This window comes from Coregonus lavaretus (genome assembly GCF_964263955.1).
Source record: "Coregonus lavaretus genome assembly, chromosome: 25".
NCBI lineage: Eukaryota > Metazoa > Chordata > Actinopteri > Salmoniformes > Salmonidae > Coregonus > Coregonus lavaretus.
In genome coordinates, this window is record NC_140012.1 from 39368730 (window position 1) to 39386393 (window position 17664).

At 51.5% G+C, this 17664-nt stretch overlaps 1 protein-coding gene across 1 annotated transcript in view; it reads right to left on the minus strand.

Annotated features, from left to right (window-relative positions):
- The window catches only part of LOC311100909 (dynein axonemal heavy chain 17-like), a gene marked incomplete at its 5' end in the record, with an annotated part of 141747 nt that overhangs the window by 98900 nt on the left and 25183 nt on the right, over nt 1-17664 (minus strand). The window contains 4 exons of the mRNA XM_084141893.1: nt 21-178; nt 312-416; nt 530-686; nt 3788-3948. Coding sequence (XP_083998019.1) covers nt 21-178; nt 312-416; nt 530-686; nt 3788-3948 — 581 coding nt within the window. The remainder of the gene's footprint in view (nt 1-20; nt 179-311; nt 417-529; nt 687-3787; nt 3949-17664) is intronic.

Below are 17664 nucleotides of genomic sequence, written 5' to 3' on the forward strand. Positions count from 1 at the left end.
ATCCACTATGTGTATGGTACCTGAACAGAGCCTTGAGGTTCTCCGGTAGCTCTGCACGGCCGGCGTAGCCCGGGTTCATGGTGATGAAGGCTCCCACGGTGGGGATCAGCTTGATGGTCTCACCCAGGAAGTTAAAGATTATCTTCTTATCTCTGATAGCGTCCTGAACAGACTTCACCTGGAGGGGGGTCAGTGTCACCATGAGAGAGAGAGATAGATAGAGGAGGGAGAGAGATAGGGGGAAAGAAAGAGAGGAGGGGGCGAGAACTAGAGAAGTATCTTAGGGGGCGAGAACTAGAGAAGTATCTTACCTGCACAGCGATGACAGACAACACCTCCACTGAGATTCGGTTGAACTCATCAAAGCAGCCCCAGGCCCCAGTCTGAGCCAGACCCTTATAGATGTCTCCACAAGACTGGCAAGACAGGACAACATAAGGCCCAATTAAAAAACCACAGCAGAATCTATTGTATGCTTGAATAAGATTACATTTTTTGGCAATATAAGAAGTCTGAGCAACAGATTCACCTTGTAATCCATCTGCTCAGAGCAGTTGAATACATAGACCATGATGCCGAGGGCTCGGCCCAGATCCTTGGTGGTCTCTGTCTTCCCGGTACCGGCAGGACCGGCCGGAGCCCCACCCATGATGAGATGGAGAGACTGGGTCAGAGTGATGTAACACCTGGGAGAGAGACAGAAACTCTTTACATGATCACTCACACAACAGAACTGAACATTCCACGATGCTGGCCAGCTTGGGGGAAGCGATGGATCGGGTTCTTCAGGTCGTCCAACGCCTAGAGAGGAGAGGACCCGATCTGTCGAGATCAGCTGGCCAACCGGATCCAGCCACCCACACCCCAGCACCCGGAGGGATCCAGATATCCTGACCACGGGAGTTCGACGGGATGGCAGCGCTCTGCCAAGGATTCCTCCTCCAACTGGAGGTCTACTTCTCCAGCATCAGGTCGGCCCCATCGGAGTGGGAAAAGGTGTCCGCCCTCGTTTCCTGCCTCTCGGGGAAAGCCCTGTAGTGGGCCAACGCGGTTTGGAACGAAGGAGGAGCCGCGTTGGAGAACTACGGGGAGTTCGCTCTCCTCTTTCGGGATGTCTTTGATCACCCGCCCAAAGGTCGAGTGGCGGGCGAGCGGCTGGTCCACCTGAGGCAGGGGACGAGGACCGCGCAGGACTAGTTTCGGAATCTTGCTGTGGAGTCCGGGTGGAACGAGCGGGCCCTGATCGACCACTTCCGGTGCCATCTTCGGGAGGACGTCCGATGGGAGCTAGCCTGCCGGGACACCATGTTGTCCTTCACGCAACTGGTGGACATGATCATCCGTTTGGACAACCTGCTGGCAGCCAGAGGACGTCCTGGAAGGGGTCTGCCCGTTCCCACCCCGGCCGACTCGGATCCCGAGCTGATGGAGCTGGGTGGAACCGCGATCCGAGAGAGCGGAGGACGACAGCGAGAGTGTCACTTCGGTGGCACGAAGGGACTGTACACCACACGTGGTCGTCAACGCTCTTTTGGGTCTGGAGGCGGCAGGCAGGGCACTCTCGCATCACCTCAAGTATCAAACACTACCCTCTGCTGCGCACTGTACCCTACCCATCTACTTTCCCGATCACATGGTAGTTCCCCAGTGTAAGGCGCTAGTCGATTAAGATGTAGTTTGGAACTTTATGGACAGGGCATTCTCACGCCGTCTAGGAATTTCATTGGTTCCCCTATCCATTCCACTCCCCATCAGAGCACTTGATAGTCGACCATTAGGGTCCGGGTTTGTTCAGGAAGTTACTGCACCAGTCACCATGATTACCCAGGAGACTCATTGTGAGCAGATCACTTTCCACTTCACCCGCCTCCTCGAGTTTCTTCTTTGTGAAGGCAGACGCATTGCCACGGCTGTATGACACAGAGGAGAGGCCCAGAGACAACACCCCCATACTCCCAGCCTCCTGCATTGTGGCGCCGGTAGTATGGGTGATGGACGCGGATATAGAGCAGGCATTACGCACAGATCCATCTCCACCTCAGTGTCCAGCTGGGCTGCGGTACGTGCCTGCTCTTATCCGTGATTGTCTGATCTACTGGGCACACTCGTCACCCTCCTCTGGTCACCCAGGTATCGGTCGTACAGTGCGCTGCCTGACCGGAAAGTACTGGTGGCCAACCTTGGCTAAGGACGTGAGGGTGTATGTCTCCTCCCGCCCAGAGTAAGGCACCTAGGCACCTACCAGCGGGTAAGTTACAACCTTTACCAGTTCCACAACGACCATGGTCTCACCTAAGTGTTGATTTCCTGACTGATCTTCCCCTCTCCCAAGGTAACACCACCATTCTGGTCGATGTGGAATGCTTTTCCAAGGCCTGCCGCCTCCTTCCTCTGTCCGGTCTCCCCACGGCTCTGCAAACTGCGGAGGCCCTGTTTACACACGTCTTCTGGCACTACGGGGTACCAGAGGATATAGTGTCTGACTGAGGTCCCCAGGTCTGGAAGGCGTTCATGGAACGTCTGGGGGTCTCGGTCAGCCTGAGTCTAATGGGCAGGTGGAACGTGTAAATCAGGATGTGGGTAGGTTCCTGCGGTCCTACTGCCAGGACTGGCCGGGGGAGTGGTCAGTGTTCTTGCCATGGGCAGAATATGCCCAGAACTCTCTCCGCCACTCCTCTACTAACCTAACGCCATTCCAATGTGTTTTAGGTTACCAACCAGTTCTGGCACCGTGGCCCCTCCGCCTGCCCTGCCGGAAGCTGAGCCCGCGGTTTGTGGGGCTGTTCAAAGTCCTGAGGAGAATCAACGAGGTCACCTATAGGTTATTACTTCCCCCTGATTACCGTATTAACCCCTCGTTTCACGTGTCTCTCCTCAGGCCGGTGGTGGCTGGTCCACTCCAGGAGTCTGAGGTGCGGGAGGTCCCTCCACCTCCTCTGGACATCGAGGGGGCCCCGGCGTACTATGTCCGTTCCATCCTGGATTCGAGGCGTCGGGTGGGGGGCCTTCAGTACCTTGTGGAGTGGGAGGGGTACGGTCCGGAGGAACGGTGCTGTGTCCCGGTGAGGTATATCCTCGATCCCTCCCTGTTGCGGGAGTTCCACCGTCGCCATCCGGCTCGCCCTGCTCCAAGTCCTCTTGGCCGTCGCGCTGGTGGAGCTGTGCGTCAAGGGGGGGGGGGTGGGGGGTACTGTCACGACTTCCGCCGAGGCTGCCTCCCCTCCTTGTTCGGGCAGGCTTCAGCGTTCGTCGTCACCGGCTTACTAGCCACTGCCGCTCCATATATCATCATTCCATTTGTCTTGTCTTGTCAATTACACACACCTGGTTATATCCCCTCATTAGTCCGTGTATAAGTGTTCCCTCTGCCCCCTTGTCCTTGTGGGTGATTGTTTTATGTGAGTTGAGTGTAGCTCGGTGGAGCTACTCGTACCTTGTATTGCCGGGGTAGATTATTCTCCTGTGCCTGTATTATGTTGGAGCTACCCGTACCTTGTTGTCGCTCTCCAGCGCAACTGTGTACGACGAAATAAACTCTGTATTCGGTGATTTACCCTCCTGCACCTGACTCCTTCTAATCACACTCATCACAGCGGCAGTGGCTAGAAGGCCGGTGACGACGAACGCCGAAGCCTGCCTGAACAAGGAGAGGTGGCAGCTTCAGAGGAAGTCGTGACACAAACTGAGTATTGAAGAGGAAACATCCTGTCAAGATAAAATGTGAAAATATATATTTTGATGGATTAGATAGAATTCATATGAGCTGAGCTGTGATTGGTCTGTGCACCTGTCAGTCAGCGGGGTGATGACCAATCGCGGGGTGTTTCCCAGGTACTCGTAGGAGTATCTGAACAGGGCATCACAGATGTTGGCGAAGCAGTGCTTGTTATGGTCATCCCAGCGATGCCTCAGCTGAGACTGCCACATGAACGCCCCGACGTTATCAATCTAGAACAAAAAGACAGAGACAGAGCATATAGTCAAACACCAGAGACCCTAGTCAAAACACCAGAGACCCTAGTCAAAACACCAGAAACCCTAGTCAAAACACCAGAGATCCTGGTCAAAACGTTGAGTGGCAAACGAGTTGAGCCCCTCCCCTCATCATCAGGAGCCACTCGAGCATGCTGGTCATTCTCGAGCATTGTCAATGATGATGTAGGTGGGTGTGGTGGTGGAATCAGGCGCAGGACGCAGAACGTTAGTCCAACAGACTTTAGTAGATGCACACAAAAACAAGCACGAATAAATGCCCTGAGGCAAAACTCCGCACGTAGGCGAAAATAACGGGCGCACTAACAGGTGCGACAAAACCCTCCAAACAATATGGAGAAATAGCTCAACCGAGCAAACAGTAGAATAACAGCCTACCGGCACGACAGTCAAACAATCACACACAACACTAGACAAACACAACGAGACCTTATAGGACACTAATACACTAAACGATAACAGGTGTAACAACAATCAGACAAAAGCAAACGAACATAGAAACATGCAACGGTGGCAGCTAGTATTCCAGAGACGACGAACGCCGAAGCCTGCCCGAGCAAGGAAGAGAGGCAGCCTCGGCCGAAACCGTGACAGTACCCCCCCCTTGACGCGCGGCTCCAGACGTGCGCCGACTCCGGCCTCGGGGACGACCAGGAGGACGCGGAGCAGGATGCGTCGGGTGCCCACGATGGAATTCCGTCAGGAGAGACGGGTCCAAAATGTCTCTCCTCGGCACCCAGCACCGCTCCTCCGGGCCGTACCCCTCCCACTCCACTAGATATTGGAGACCCCCCATCCGACGTCTCGAATCCAAGATGGACCGCACGGAGTACGCCGGTGCCCCCTCGATGTCCAATGGGGGCGGAGGAGTCTCCCTGATCTCACTTTCTTGGAGTGGGCCAGCTACCACCGGCCTGAGAAGAGACACATGGAACGAGGGGTTAATACTTTTATACTCAACAGGTAGTTGTAATTTGTAACACACCTCATTCAACCTTCTCAGGACTTTAAATGGCCCTACAAACCGCCGACCCAGTTTCCGACAGGGCAGGCGGAGGGGCAGGTTTCTGGTAGAGAGCCAGACTCGATCACCAGGTGCGTACACCGGTCCCTCACTGCGGTGGAGATCGGCGCTCGCCTTATGACGACGGAGGGCCCGCTGCAGGTGGACGTGTGCAGCGTTCCATGTCTCCTCCGAGCGCCGCACCCACTCATCCACCGCAGGAGCCTCGATCTGGCTCTGCTGCCAAGGTGCCAGAACCGGCTGGTAACCTAACACACATTGGAAAGGGGTTAGGTTAGTGGAGGAATGGCGTAGGGAATTCTGGGCCATTTCGGCCCAGGGAACGTACCTTGCCCACTCCTCCGGCCGGTCCTGGCAGTATGTTCTAAGAAACCTACCCACATCCTGGTTCACACGTTCCACCTGCCCATTACTCTCCGGGTGGTAACCCGAGGTGAGGCTCACCGAGACCCCCAACCGCTCCATAAAAGCTCTCCAGACTCTGGAGGTAAATTGGGGACCTCGATCAGACACAATATCCTCGGGTACCCCGTAGTGCCGGAACACATGGGTGAATAGTGCTTCGGCGGTTTGCAGGGCAGTAGGAAGGCCCGGCATAGGGAGCAAACGACAGGCCTTAGAAAACCGGTCCACAACGACCAGTATAGTGGTATTCCCCTGTGAAGGAGGAAGGTCAGTGAGGAAATCCACCGAGAGGTGAGACCATGGTCGTTGTGGAACGGGCAGGGGTAATAACTTACCCCTAGGCAGATGTCTAGGCGCCTTACACTGGGCGCACACCGAGCAGGAGGAAACATAAACCCTCACATCCCTCGCCAACGTGGGCCACCAGTACTTGGCACTAAGACAGTGCACTGTCCGGCCGATACCAGGGTGTCCAGAGGAGGGTGACGTGTGAGCCCAATAAATCAATCGATCCCGAACCTCGAGTGGAACGTACTTCCGACCCTCCGGGCATTGAGGTGGACTAGGGTCGGTGCGTAACGCCCGCTCGAGTTCAGCATCGACCTCCCACACTACCGGTGCCACCAGACAAGACTCCGGCAGTATGGGAGTGGGCTCCACGGACCTCTCCTCCGTGTCATACCGCCGAGACAGTGCGTCTGCCTTACCATTCTGTGACCCAGGGATGTACGTGATCTTAAATGTGAACCGGGTCAAAAACATATTCCACCTCGCCTGGCGAGGGTTCAGCCTCCTCGCTGCCCGGATGTACTCCAGGTTACGGTGGTCCGTCAAAATGAGGAAAGGGTGTTGAGCCCCCTCAAGCCAGTGCCTCCACACCTTTAGGGCCTGTACCACGGCTAACAGCTCCCTGTCCCCTACGTCATAGTTTTTCGCTCCGCCGGACTGAGCTTCTTGGAATAAAAAGCACAGGGGCGGAGTTTAGGTGGCGCGCCGGACCGTTGCGAAAGCACGGCTCCTATACCGGCCTCTGACGCGTCCACCTCTACCTGAAATGGCAAAGAGGGATCCGGATGCGCCAGCACCGGGGCCGAGATAAACAGGTCCTTCAGCCTCCCAAACGCCCTGTCCGCCTCGGCTGACCACTGCAGACGCACCGGACCCCCTTCAAAAGAGACGTTATGGGAGCTGCCACCTGTCCAAAACCCCGGATAAACCTCCGGTAGTAATTCGCAAACCCCAAAAACTGCTGCACCTCCTTCACAGTGGTTGGCGTTTGCCAATTACGCACGGCTGACACCCGGTCTACCTCCATCTTCACCCCTGACGCAGACAACTGATAACCCAAAAAGGAAACCGACTCCTGGAAAAACAGACACTTCTCTGCCTTGACATACAGGTCGTGCTCCAACAGCCTCCGCAACACTCGGCGCACCAGGGCCACATGCTCGACTCGGGTAGGCGAGTACACGAGAATGTAATCTATGTACACGACCACCCCCTGCCCCTGCATGTCCCTGAAGATCTCATCCACGAATAATTGGAAAACTGAAGGAGCGTTCATCAACCCGTATGGCATGACAAGATACTCGTAATGGCCCGAGGTGGTACTAAAGGCTGTCTTCCATTCATCGCCCCCCCTAATGCGCACCAAGTTGTACGCGCTCCTGAGATCTAATTTAGTGAAGAAACGCGCCCCGTGCAATGACTCCGTCATGGTCGCAATCAGCGGGAGTGGATAACTGTACTTCACCGTGATCTGATTGAGACCACGGTAATCAATGCACGGGCGTAACCCACCATCCTTTTTCTTCACAAAAAAGAAACTCGAGGACGCAGGGGAAGTGGAAGGCCGTATGTATCCTTGTCTCAGAGATTCGTCTATGTAAGTCTCCATAGCTCTCTTCTCCTCCTGAGACAGAGGATACACAAGGCTCCGTGGGAGCGCAGCTCCTGCCTGGAGGTCTATCGCACAATCTCCCTGCCTATGGGGAGGCAACTGCGTCGCCCTCGACTTACTGAACACAATAGCCAAATCCCCATACTCAGGGGGAACGTGCAATGCGGGCACCTGGTTTGGACTCTCCACCGAGGTAGCCCCTACGGAAACGCCTAAACATCGACCCACACACTGGGCAGACCACTCCATCAGAGCCCTCTCCTGCCACGAAATAGATGGGTTATGGGTACTCAACCAGGGCATGCCCAGCACCACCGGATACGCAGGCGAGTCGATCAGAAATAGCTGGATCATCTCCTGATGACCCCCCTGCGCACACATCCTAAGTGGCGCCGTGACCTCCCTGATCAAGCCCGCACCCAACGGACGGCTATCTAGGGCATGAACGGGGAAGGGGACGTCAACAGGGAGAAGGGGAATCCCTAAGGCTAAATAAAATTCCTTATCAACAAAATTCCCAGCCGCGCCTGAATCTACCAGCGCCTTATGCTGGGAATGAGGTGCTACCTGTGGAAAACGCACAGGTATACAGAAGTGTGCAACAGAGAGCTCTGGGTGAGTGGGGCGCCTACTCACCTGGAAGGACTCCCCAGTGCGGGACCTGTCGTCTTCTCCCCTAGGAGGCCATCCCCAGCACCTAGCCGCGGTGTGTCCTCCCCGACCACAGTTGGTGCAGGAGATGGACCCCCTCATAATCCGACCCCTCCTCTCTCTAGGGCCAGCGCCACCGAGCTCCATGGGGCACGGCTCGGAGGCGCTGGAGGGTGAAATGGACGGACCCCCCTCGGGACGCCCGCGGGTAGCTAGCAGGGTATCCAGCCTGATGGACATGTCGACCAACTGGTCGAACGAGAGGCTGGTGTCCCTACAGGCCAGCTCCCTACGGACGTCCTCACGTAGACTACATCGATAGTGATCGATGAGGGCCCGCTCATTCCACCCTGCATCCGCCGCTAGAGTACGGAATTCCAAGGCGAACTCCTGGGCACTCCTCTTCCCCTGCCGGAGGCAGAACAGACGCTCCCCCGCCGCTTTCCCCTCCGGGGGATGGTCAAACACCGCCCTGAAGCGGCGGGAGAACTCGTCGTAGGTGATGGTGGTAGCGTCTATTCTCCTCCACTCTGCGTTGGCCCATTCCAACGCCTTACCGGAAAGGCAGGAGATCAGGGCGGACACGCTCTCGTGTCCCGAGGGCGCCGGGTGCACGGTGGCCAGGTAAAGCTCCACCTGGAGAAGGAATCCCTGACACCCGGCAGCGGTCCCATCGTAGGCCCTCGGGAGCGAGAGTCGAACTCCTCTGGGTTCCGGAGCGGGAATGGGCTGACTTGCCGATGGTGCGGGCAAGGAAGATGGTGGTGGAGGTGTCCCTCGGGTCTCCCAGCCTCGGATGGTGGTGATCACCTCCTGCAGTGCGGACCCCATCCGCAGGATCTGGTCATTCTGCTCGCGGACCCTGTCCTCCAGCGTCGCCTGTGCTGCTGCGGCTCCTGCTGATTCCATTCGAGCGGGTGTGTGATTCTGTCAATGATGATGTAGGTGGGTGTGGTGGTGGAATCAGGCGCAGGACGCAGAACGTTAGTCCAACAGACTTTAGTAGATGCACACAAATACAAGCACGAATAAATGCCCTGAGCAAAACTCCGCACGTAGGCGAAAATAACGGCCGCACTAACAGGTGCGACAAAACCCTCCAAACAATATGGAGAAATAGCTCAACCGAGCAAACAGTAGAATAACAGCCTACCGGCACGACAGTCAAACAATCACACACAACACTAGACAAACACAACGAGACCTTATAGGACACTAATACACTAAACGATAACAGGTGTAACAACAATCAGACAAAAGCAAACGAACATAGAAACATGCAACGGTGGCAGCTAGTATTCCGGAGACGACGAACGCCGAAGCCTGCCCGAGCAAGGAAGAGAGGCAGCCTCGGCCGAAACCGTGACAAGCATGCCGAACTTCCTCACACTCTTGCAAGTAGGGGAATGCAGTGAGATATCTCACTCATAATATCAGAGAACCGGGGTTATGCAAATAACCTTAAGTTATCTTTCAATTATTAGTTTCGATATCTCACATGTGGGACATGGCCAACTCCCATATCGCAAATGTGCTCTCTTTCCGAAGCCAGGTAGTCTCAACGTATCAACCATCAGAGGCCCCAACACTGAGGACAGTATGTACCAAAGAACGCGCAGTGACGTCTTGCCGGTAGAACCTCATAAAAGTATGAGGGGATGCCCAACAAGCCGCATTGCAAATCTCCTGCAAGGAGATGCCCTTGAACAGTGCCCTAGATGTAGCCATACCTCTGGTGCAGTGAGCACTCATGCCTTTTGGAGGCTGTAACCCCTTGATATTATAGGCCAATATAATAGCTTCCACAATCCAATGTGATAACCAGTCGTAGTGTCGGTTCTGATCAAGATGTGACAATTCCGAAGGGAGGGTAGAAAGTGTCTCAGAGAAAGAAACACTGTCAGCAATTCAAGGTAATTTATGTGAGCAATGCGGAGTTGTGGGGTCCACACTCTGTTTATTGCATTCCCCTCGTGAACTGCGCCTCAGCCCATGAGTGACGCATCTGTCGTCACCACTACCATTAGGGGAGTGCCAGAAACGAAGATCGAGGGGCTCTTCCAGTGACTGAGAGCCGAGAGACATGTGGAGGTCACCTTTATCTGACGATTGAGGTGACGCCATGTACACAGATGTTGGGCAAACATGTTGGGCAAACACATTGGGCAAACACCCAGCGTTTCTCATCCGCTCTCATCCTCAGTAGACCAAGAGGAACTACTGAGATGGTCGACGCCGGGGGTAGAGTCAAACGCATGAGAATGGGAAGGGTTCAAGGAGCAAGGCCAGTCCAGACCGGACCAAATATGAACCAATCATAGACTTATTTTGTTGGGTCAAATTAAGGCCACTACGGACTGGACCAAATCTGAACCAATCATAGACGTCTATGTTTCCCAAGTTTGAACAGCACAGTATAGCATAGCACAGTACAGTAGCAGGGCTCGACATTAAGGCTTGTCCGGGCCAAGTAAAAAAATTGTCGGACAACCAGAATATAGATTTCAGTTGTTACTCAGATCAGAATTGCATCAGGCATCGGCGCTGCCGCAGCGCACAGCAGGGCAGTGCATGGTTGACATTCTGAGTAAATTGCCTATATTCCTATTTGCTATAGCCTATTTCAATAAATATGTTATATTTACACAAAGCAAAAGAACAACGTAGACAGAGCTAAGAGTCTTACCAAAGCAGCGCAAAATATCTGGTCAGAAAATCTGTTGTGGGTTTTTTTCTCTCTCGAATGTCGGATGATCTGGGCCAATAGCCAAAGTCTATTTTTATCACGGACACTCCAGTGTGTTATTGTTTTTTTGGGGGAGGGGGCAAGTGACTTCAGCTTTCGGACAAGTAAAAAATCTGTCCTACTTGTCCAAAGGACAAGTGGCTAAAAAAGTTAATGTCAAGCCCTGAGTAGAGTGCGGTACAGTATCATACAGTACCGTACTGTACCATACAGTACAGTTTAGTCTAGTAAAGTTAAATATTTTGTCTTGCCCATTCACCCTCTGAATGGCACACATACACAATCCATGTCTCAATAGTCTCAAGGCTTAAACATTATTCTTTAACCTCTCCTCCTCTTCATCTACATTGATTGAAGTGGATTTAACAAGTTACATCAATAACGGATCATAGCTTTCACCTGGATTCACCTGGATTCACCTGGTCAGTCTATTGGTAGGTTTACATCCAATTTGCGACAGATTTACATGCGAATATTCTAAAATTCGCATTTTCCCACCAGATATGTGTTTCCATCAAATTGACTTGTTGCAGATAAAAGGCTGTGCGTGATGACGTAGTGCACATAAAAATACCTTTAAATTCCCTTGTACCAAATAAAAAATACAAGTTAAATGGGTTTCCATCACATTTTCAACTCTACTGATGGTTTTCTCACAATAAATGTTGCGTTATATAGCGAGTGTGCCCACTCTGGTATTGGCACGTGCAGATACAGTCTGCTCGCTGTTGGCTAGAGCGCACGTATAGCCTACATGATGAGATTATTATGGACAAAAGAGCGAGATTATTTGTATTTGTCAAACGGCAGCCAAGCATTGATGATCATGCATTTTCACCACCCTGTGAAAATAAAAATAACAAATGCTTTCCCGACGAGTCGTACTGGGAGGACCACACAACATGTCATCGCGTGACTCCAAGTTTAGTTTAATGTGATGGTTATTATATCAATATTTGCACATAAAAGCATTTCCACCGACATTTCTAGCATAATTCATTTTACAGACACAAAAAGATTCCACCTTGTCTAGCATATTTTGTTTAATTGACTGATATAGAAATTAAAATATATACAGGTTAAAAAATAATGACTAAATGTTCCACCCTTAAATATAGTTGTGAAATGTTCTTGTTTTAAGTATGATTAGTACTTTCTTAGTAGTGACTAATTATTATACTCCGACACTGTGTGAGATGTGTTAGAATCTACTACCTGGTAATGTGTGAGTGTAGGACCAGTAAAGACTATGACATTGAGCTACTATTTAGCAATGTGGGTAAGAGTTAGACCAGACAGCAAAGGACAAGGAGAACTGTCTACAGGCAACTGAGAAACCAAGATAACTGAGGAATTTATGGAGGAGAGAAACTGTTAGGCTTGGAAGTGTGTATGTATGTGTGTGTGTATGTATGTGTGTATGTGTGTGTGTGTGTGAACTGATGGTCAGGAGAGCAGTTTTAAAGTGGAAAACTACAGCCCGCCTACAGAGAGGAGGGAGTTTTGTATGACGTATGAGTATAAAAGATGGACTCTGAAATTGTGATGGCAGAATTCTCAATGAATAAACATCTCTGACTATGCAGACCAGGACTCTGTCCGTTTCTTGATTTTGGGAGACGCACAGAGACACTGAAATAGTTTGTTGAATAATTCACGTAACAGCTTGGTCCTTCGAGAGCCGGAATCCAATACCTGCCTCTGTCATTCCAGGTAACTCTGAAAACCATCGACGGGCGAATGATACATTCGTAAATAGAAAGTCCTGCCCTTTGACATTAAGGGTTAAGACAGGCCAGAGGACACCTGATTAATGACAGAGACGGTGACGGAATCCAAACCTACATTGAATCTCGGCTGCAAGGATAAGGTCAGTAGTCTTTATTCATTACTTGGTGAAATTGATTTGAGAACTTGCTAAAATATTGACTGAGGGTAACGTCATAATTTAAAGTAGCAAATTGAAGCATGGTGAAGCCCCAAAATTGCCCTCGCTAGAAGCCTGTGTTTCAGACATAAGGAAGTGGATGGCTGAAAACGTTTTACTTTTAAACTCGGACAAAACAGAGATGCTTGTTCTAGGTCCCAAGAAACAAAGAGATCTTCTGTTAAATCTGACAATTCATCTTGATGGTTGTAAAGTCGTCTCAAATAAAACTGTGAAGGACCTAGGCGTTACTCTTGACCCTGATCTCTCTTTTGACGAACATATCAAGACTGTTTCAAGGACAGCTTTTTTCCATCTACGTAACATTGCAAAAATCAGAAATGTTCTGTCCAAAAATGATGCAGAAAAATTAATCCATGCATTTGTTACTTCTAGGTTAGACTACTGCAATGCTCTATTTTCCGGCTACCCGGATAAAGCACTAAATAAACTTCAGTTAGTGCTAAATACGGCTGCTAGAATCCTGACTAGAACCAAGAAATTTGATCATATTACTCCAGTGCTAGCTTCCCTACACTGGCTTCCTGTTAAGGCAAGGGCTGATTTCAAGGTTTTACTGTTAACCTATAAAGCGTTACATGGGCTTGCTCCTACCTATCTTTCCAAGTTGGTCCTGCCGTACATACCAATACGTACGCTACGGTCACAAGACGCAGGCCTCCTAATTGTCCCTAGAATTTCTAAGCAAACAGCGGGAGGCAGGGCTTTCTCCTATAGATCTCCATTTTTATGGAACAGTCTGCCTACCCATGTGAGAGACGCAGACTCGGTCTCAACCTTTAAGTCTTTACTGAAGACTTATCTCTTCAGTAGGTCATATGATTGAGTGTAGTCTGGCCCAGGAGTGTGAAGGTGAACGGAAAGGCTGGAGCAACGAACAGCCCTTGCTGTCTCTGCCAGGCCGGTTCCCCTCTCCACTGGGGTTCTCTGCCTCTAACCCTGTTGCAGGGGCTGAGTCACTGGCTTGCTGGTGCTCTTTCATGCCGTCCCTGGGAGGGGTGCGTCACTTGAGTGGGTTGAGTTACTGACGTGATCTTCCTGTCTGGGTTGGCGCCCCCCCCTTGGTTTGTGCTGTGGTGGAGACCTCTGTGGGCTATACTCGGCCTTGTCTCAGGATTGTAAGTTGGTGGTTGGGGATATCCCTCTAGTGGTGCGGGGGCTGTGCTTTGGCGGAGTGGGTGGGGTTATATCCTTCCTGTTTGGCCCTGTCCGGGGGTTTCTTCGGATGGGGCCACAGTGTCTCCGGACCGCTCCTGTCTCAGCCTCCAGTATTTATGCTGCAGTAGTTTATGTGTCGGGGGGCTGGGGTTAGTTGGTTATACCTGGAGTACTTCTCCTGTCTTATCCAGTGTCCTGTGTGAATTTAAGTATGCTCTCTCTAATTCTCTCGTTCTCTCTTTCTCTCTGAGAACCTGAGCCCTAGGACCATACGTCAGGACTACCGGGCATGATGACACCTTGCTGTCCCCAGTCCGCCTGGCCTTGCTGCTATTCCAGTTTCAACTGTTCTGCCTGCGGCTACGAAACCCCTACCTGTCCCAGACCTGCTGTTTTCAACTCTAAATGATCGGCTATGAAAAGCCAACTGAGAGACCTGAGCCCTAGGACCATACGTCGGGACTACCGGCCGTGGTGACTCCTTGCTGTCCCCAGTCCGCCTGGCCTTGCTGCTATTCCAGTTTAAACTGTTCTGCCTGCGGTTATGGAACCCCTACCTGTCCCAGACCTGCTGTTTTAAACTCTAATGATCGGCTATGAAAAGCCAACTGAGATTTATTCCTGATTATTATTTGACCATGCTTGTCACTTATGAACATTTTTGAACATCTTGGCATGGTTCTGTTATAATCTCCACCCGGCACAGCCAGAAGAGGACTGGCCACCCCTCATAGCCTGGTTCCTCTCTAGGTTTCTTCCTAGGTTTTGCCTTTCTAGGGAGTTTTTCCTAGCCACCGTGCTTCTACACCTGCATTACTAGCTGTTTGGGGTTTTAGGCTGGGTTTCTGTACAGCACTTCGAGATATTAGCTGATGTAAGAAGGGCTATATAAAATAAAATTGATTGATTGATTGATTGATCAACTCATAGCCATTTTAAGGTAGCCAAATTAAGGCTGTAGCCGGTAGCCGATTTAAGGTTGTAGCCAATTTAAGGTTGGTGGGTCCGTAACGACTCACGGTAATAGGCAAATTACCAAAAGAAACTACCCGGTGTTGAAATAGAAGGAACTATTAAAAGTACACCTAAGGGATGTAACCTGTAAGAGATTATAGAACAGTCAACAAATAATCTGGGTTAAACAAATACAAAATGTACACCAGAAGGAATTAAAATTGCATGTGTGAGAAATAGAATATTAGTAAAGTCAAAAGTCACAAACAACTGTAGATTTTGACGTAACTCTATCCGTTTCATGAAACTGGAGCCTTACAAACTCCGGGTTACCGATAGTGTTAACCAATAATCATGTAAGGTTGTATACGTGTGAGACCTTTGCTCAAAAGTCACATCTATGAATAATTCCAGGTGGTTGTATAGAGAAGAGGGAGAACCCATTCCTGTTGTATGAGACTGTCAGGAATTATCAAGATTACATTGTGGGGATAAATTCCTCTGTAGAGTATGAGATAATTCTGGGGGACTAGTCAAGACTACATATACAGGAAGGGGTGGTTCCAGGTGGTTGTATAGAGAAGAGGGAGAACCCATTCCTGTTGTATGGGGCTGTCAGGAATTATCAAGATTACATTGCGGGGATAAATTCCTCCGTAGAGTAGGAGATAATTCTGGGGGACTAGTACCTATACAGGAAGGGGTGATTCCAGGTGTGGTGTGAAACTGTTTTAACTAACTTGTTATAAAGAAGAGGTGGCTAGAGGAGGGAGAACCCATTCCTGTTGTATGAGACTGTCAGGAATTATCAAGATTACACTGTGGGGATGAATTCCTAAGTAGAGTAGGAGATAATTCTGGGGGACTAGTACCTACACAGGAAGGGGTGATTCCAATTGTTGTGTGAAACTTTTTTGAATAACTTGTTATATAGAAGAGGTGGCTAAGGGATTTTTAACAGTACAAACAATGGGAGGCAAATCCTCACAAGAGGTCGCAGAATTTACTGAGGACGAGAAATATATGGAAATTAGAGACAAACTGTCACGATCGTTGGTTAGAGATGAGGACCAAGGCGCAGCGTTGAAGGTGAACATATCCTTTATTTACTGATCACACGATCAAAACAATAAACGATAACGTGACGTCTACAGTTTAACACAAACCGAAATGAACAAGAAACCACAAACACAAAGTGAAAGACAGACAGTTAAATATGGCTCCCAATCAGAGACACCCAGCTGACACTCGTTGCCTCTGATTGGGAGTCACTCAGCCCAACATAGAAAAACAAACATAGAATTACACACCCTGGCTCAACATAACATAGTCCCCAGAGCCAGGGCGTGACAGTACCCCCCCCAAAGGCGCGGACTCCGGCCGCGCCAAACAACCACACCAGGGGAGGGACCGGGTGGGCACTCCGCCTCGGCGGCGGATCCGGCTCCGGACATGACCCAGGCACGGGTTGTGCTGGACTGACGACGCACACCCCTGGCTTGATGCGTGGAGGAGGAACGGGCCGGACCGGGCTGACGAAGCGCACCCCTGACTTGGTGCGGGGAGCAGGAATGAGCCGGACCGGGCTGACGACGCGCACCACTGACCCGGTGCGGGGAGCTTGGACGGGCCGGACCAGGCTGGCGACGCGCACCACAGACTTGGTGCGGAGAGCAGGAACGGGCCGGACAGGGCTGACGAAACGCACCATAGACTTGGTGCGGAGAGCCGGCACGGGCCGTGCCGGACTGACGACGCACACCACTGGCTTGGTGCGGGAAGCTTGGATGGGCCGGACTGGGCTGGCGACGCGCACCACAGACTTGGTGCGGAGAGCAGGAACGGGCCGGACAGGGCTGACGAAACGCACCATAGACTTGGTGCGGAGAGCAGGCACGGGCCGTGCCGGACTGACGACGCACACCACTGGCTTGGTGCGGGAAGCTTGGATGGGCCGGACTGGGCTGGCGACGCGCACCACAGACTTGGTGCGGAGCGCAGGAACGGGCCGGGCTGGGCTGTCGACGCACACCGTAGGTTTGGTGCGGGGAGCAGGAATAGACCGGACCGTACTGGGGACACACACCACTGGCTCTACACCGGGATCTGGAACGGGCCGGACCGGACTGGCAACACACGCCAGTACCTCTCGCCGTGCCTCTACACCCTCCATCCCCTCTTCTACCAGTGGCCCCCGTAACCTGGCGGCCTCCTCTGCAACCCCGCTGGACCGCTCCATAGCGGCCTCCTGCTGCCCCGACGTCGTGAGCCCCCCCCTAAACATTTTCTGGGGGTCTCTCCTCCCCGTGGGCCAGGCCTCCATCATTCTCGCCAGACTCTCACCCCACTGCTCCAAACTCCAACCTTTCTCCTCTTCTCTTGGCTTGGCCCAGTCGAGACTCCTACTCAACTGCTCCCAAGTCCATCCTCTCTCTTCTTCATGCTGCTTGGTCCTGTTATGGTGGTTTCTTCTGTCACGATCGTTGGTTAGAGATGAGGACCAAGGCGCAGCGTTGAAGGTGAACATATCCTTTATTTACTGATCACACGATCAAAACAATAAACGATAACGTGACGTCTACAGTTTAACACAAACCGAAATGAACAAGAAACCACAAACACAAAGTGAAAGACAGACAGTTAAATATGGCTCCCAATCAGAGACACCCAGCTGACACTCGTTGCCTCTGATTGGGAGTCACTCAGCCCAACATAGAAAAACAAACATAGAATTACACACCCTGGCTCAACATAACATAGTCCCCAGAGCCAGGGCGTGACACAAACGAAATGTGTATTATTTACCAAATTGGAAAAAAATAAAAATAATGGGTTTACTGGGCGACTTGATGTAATTAAACTGGAATCCATGATTAAACAAATGC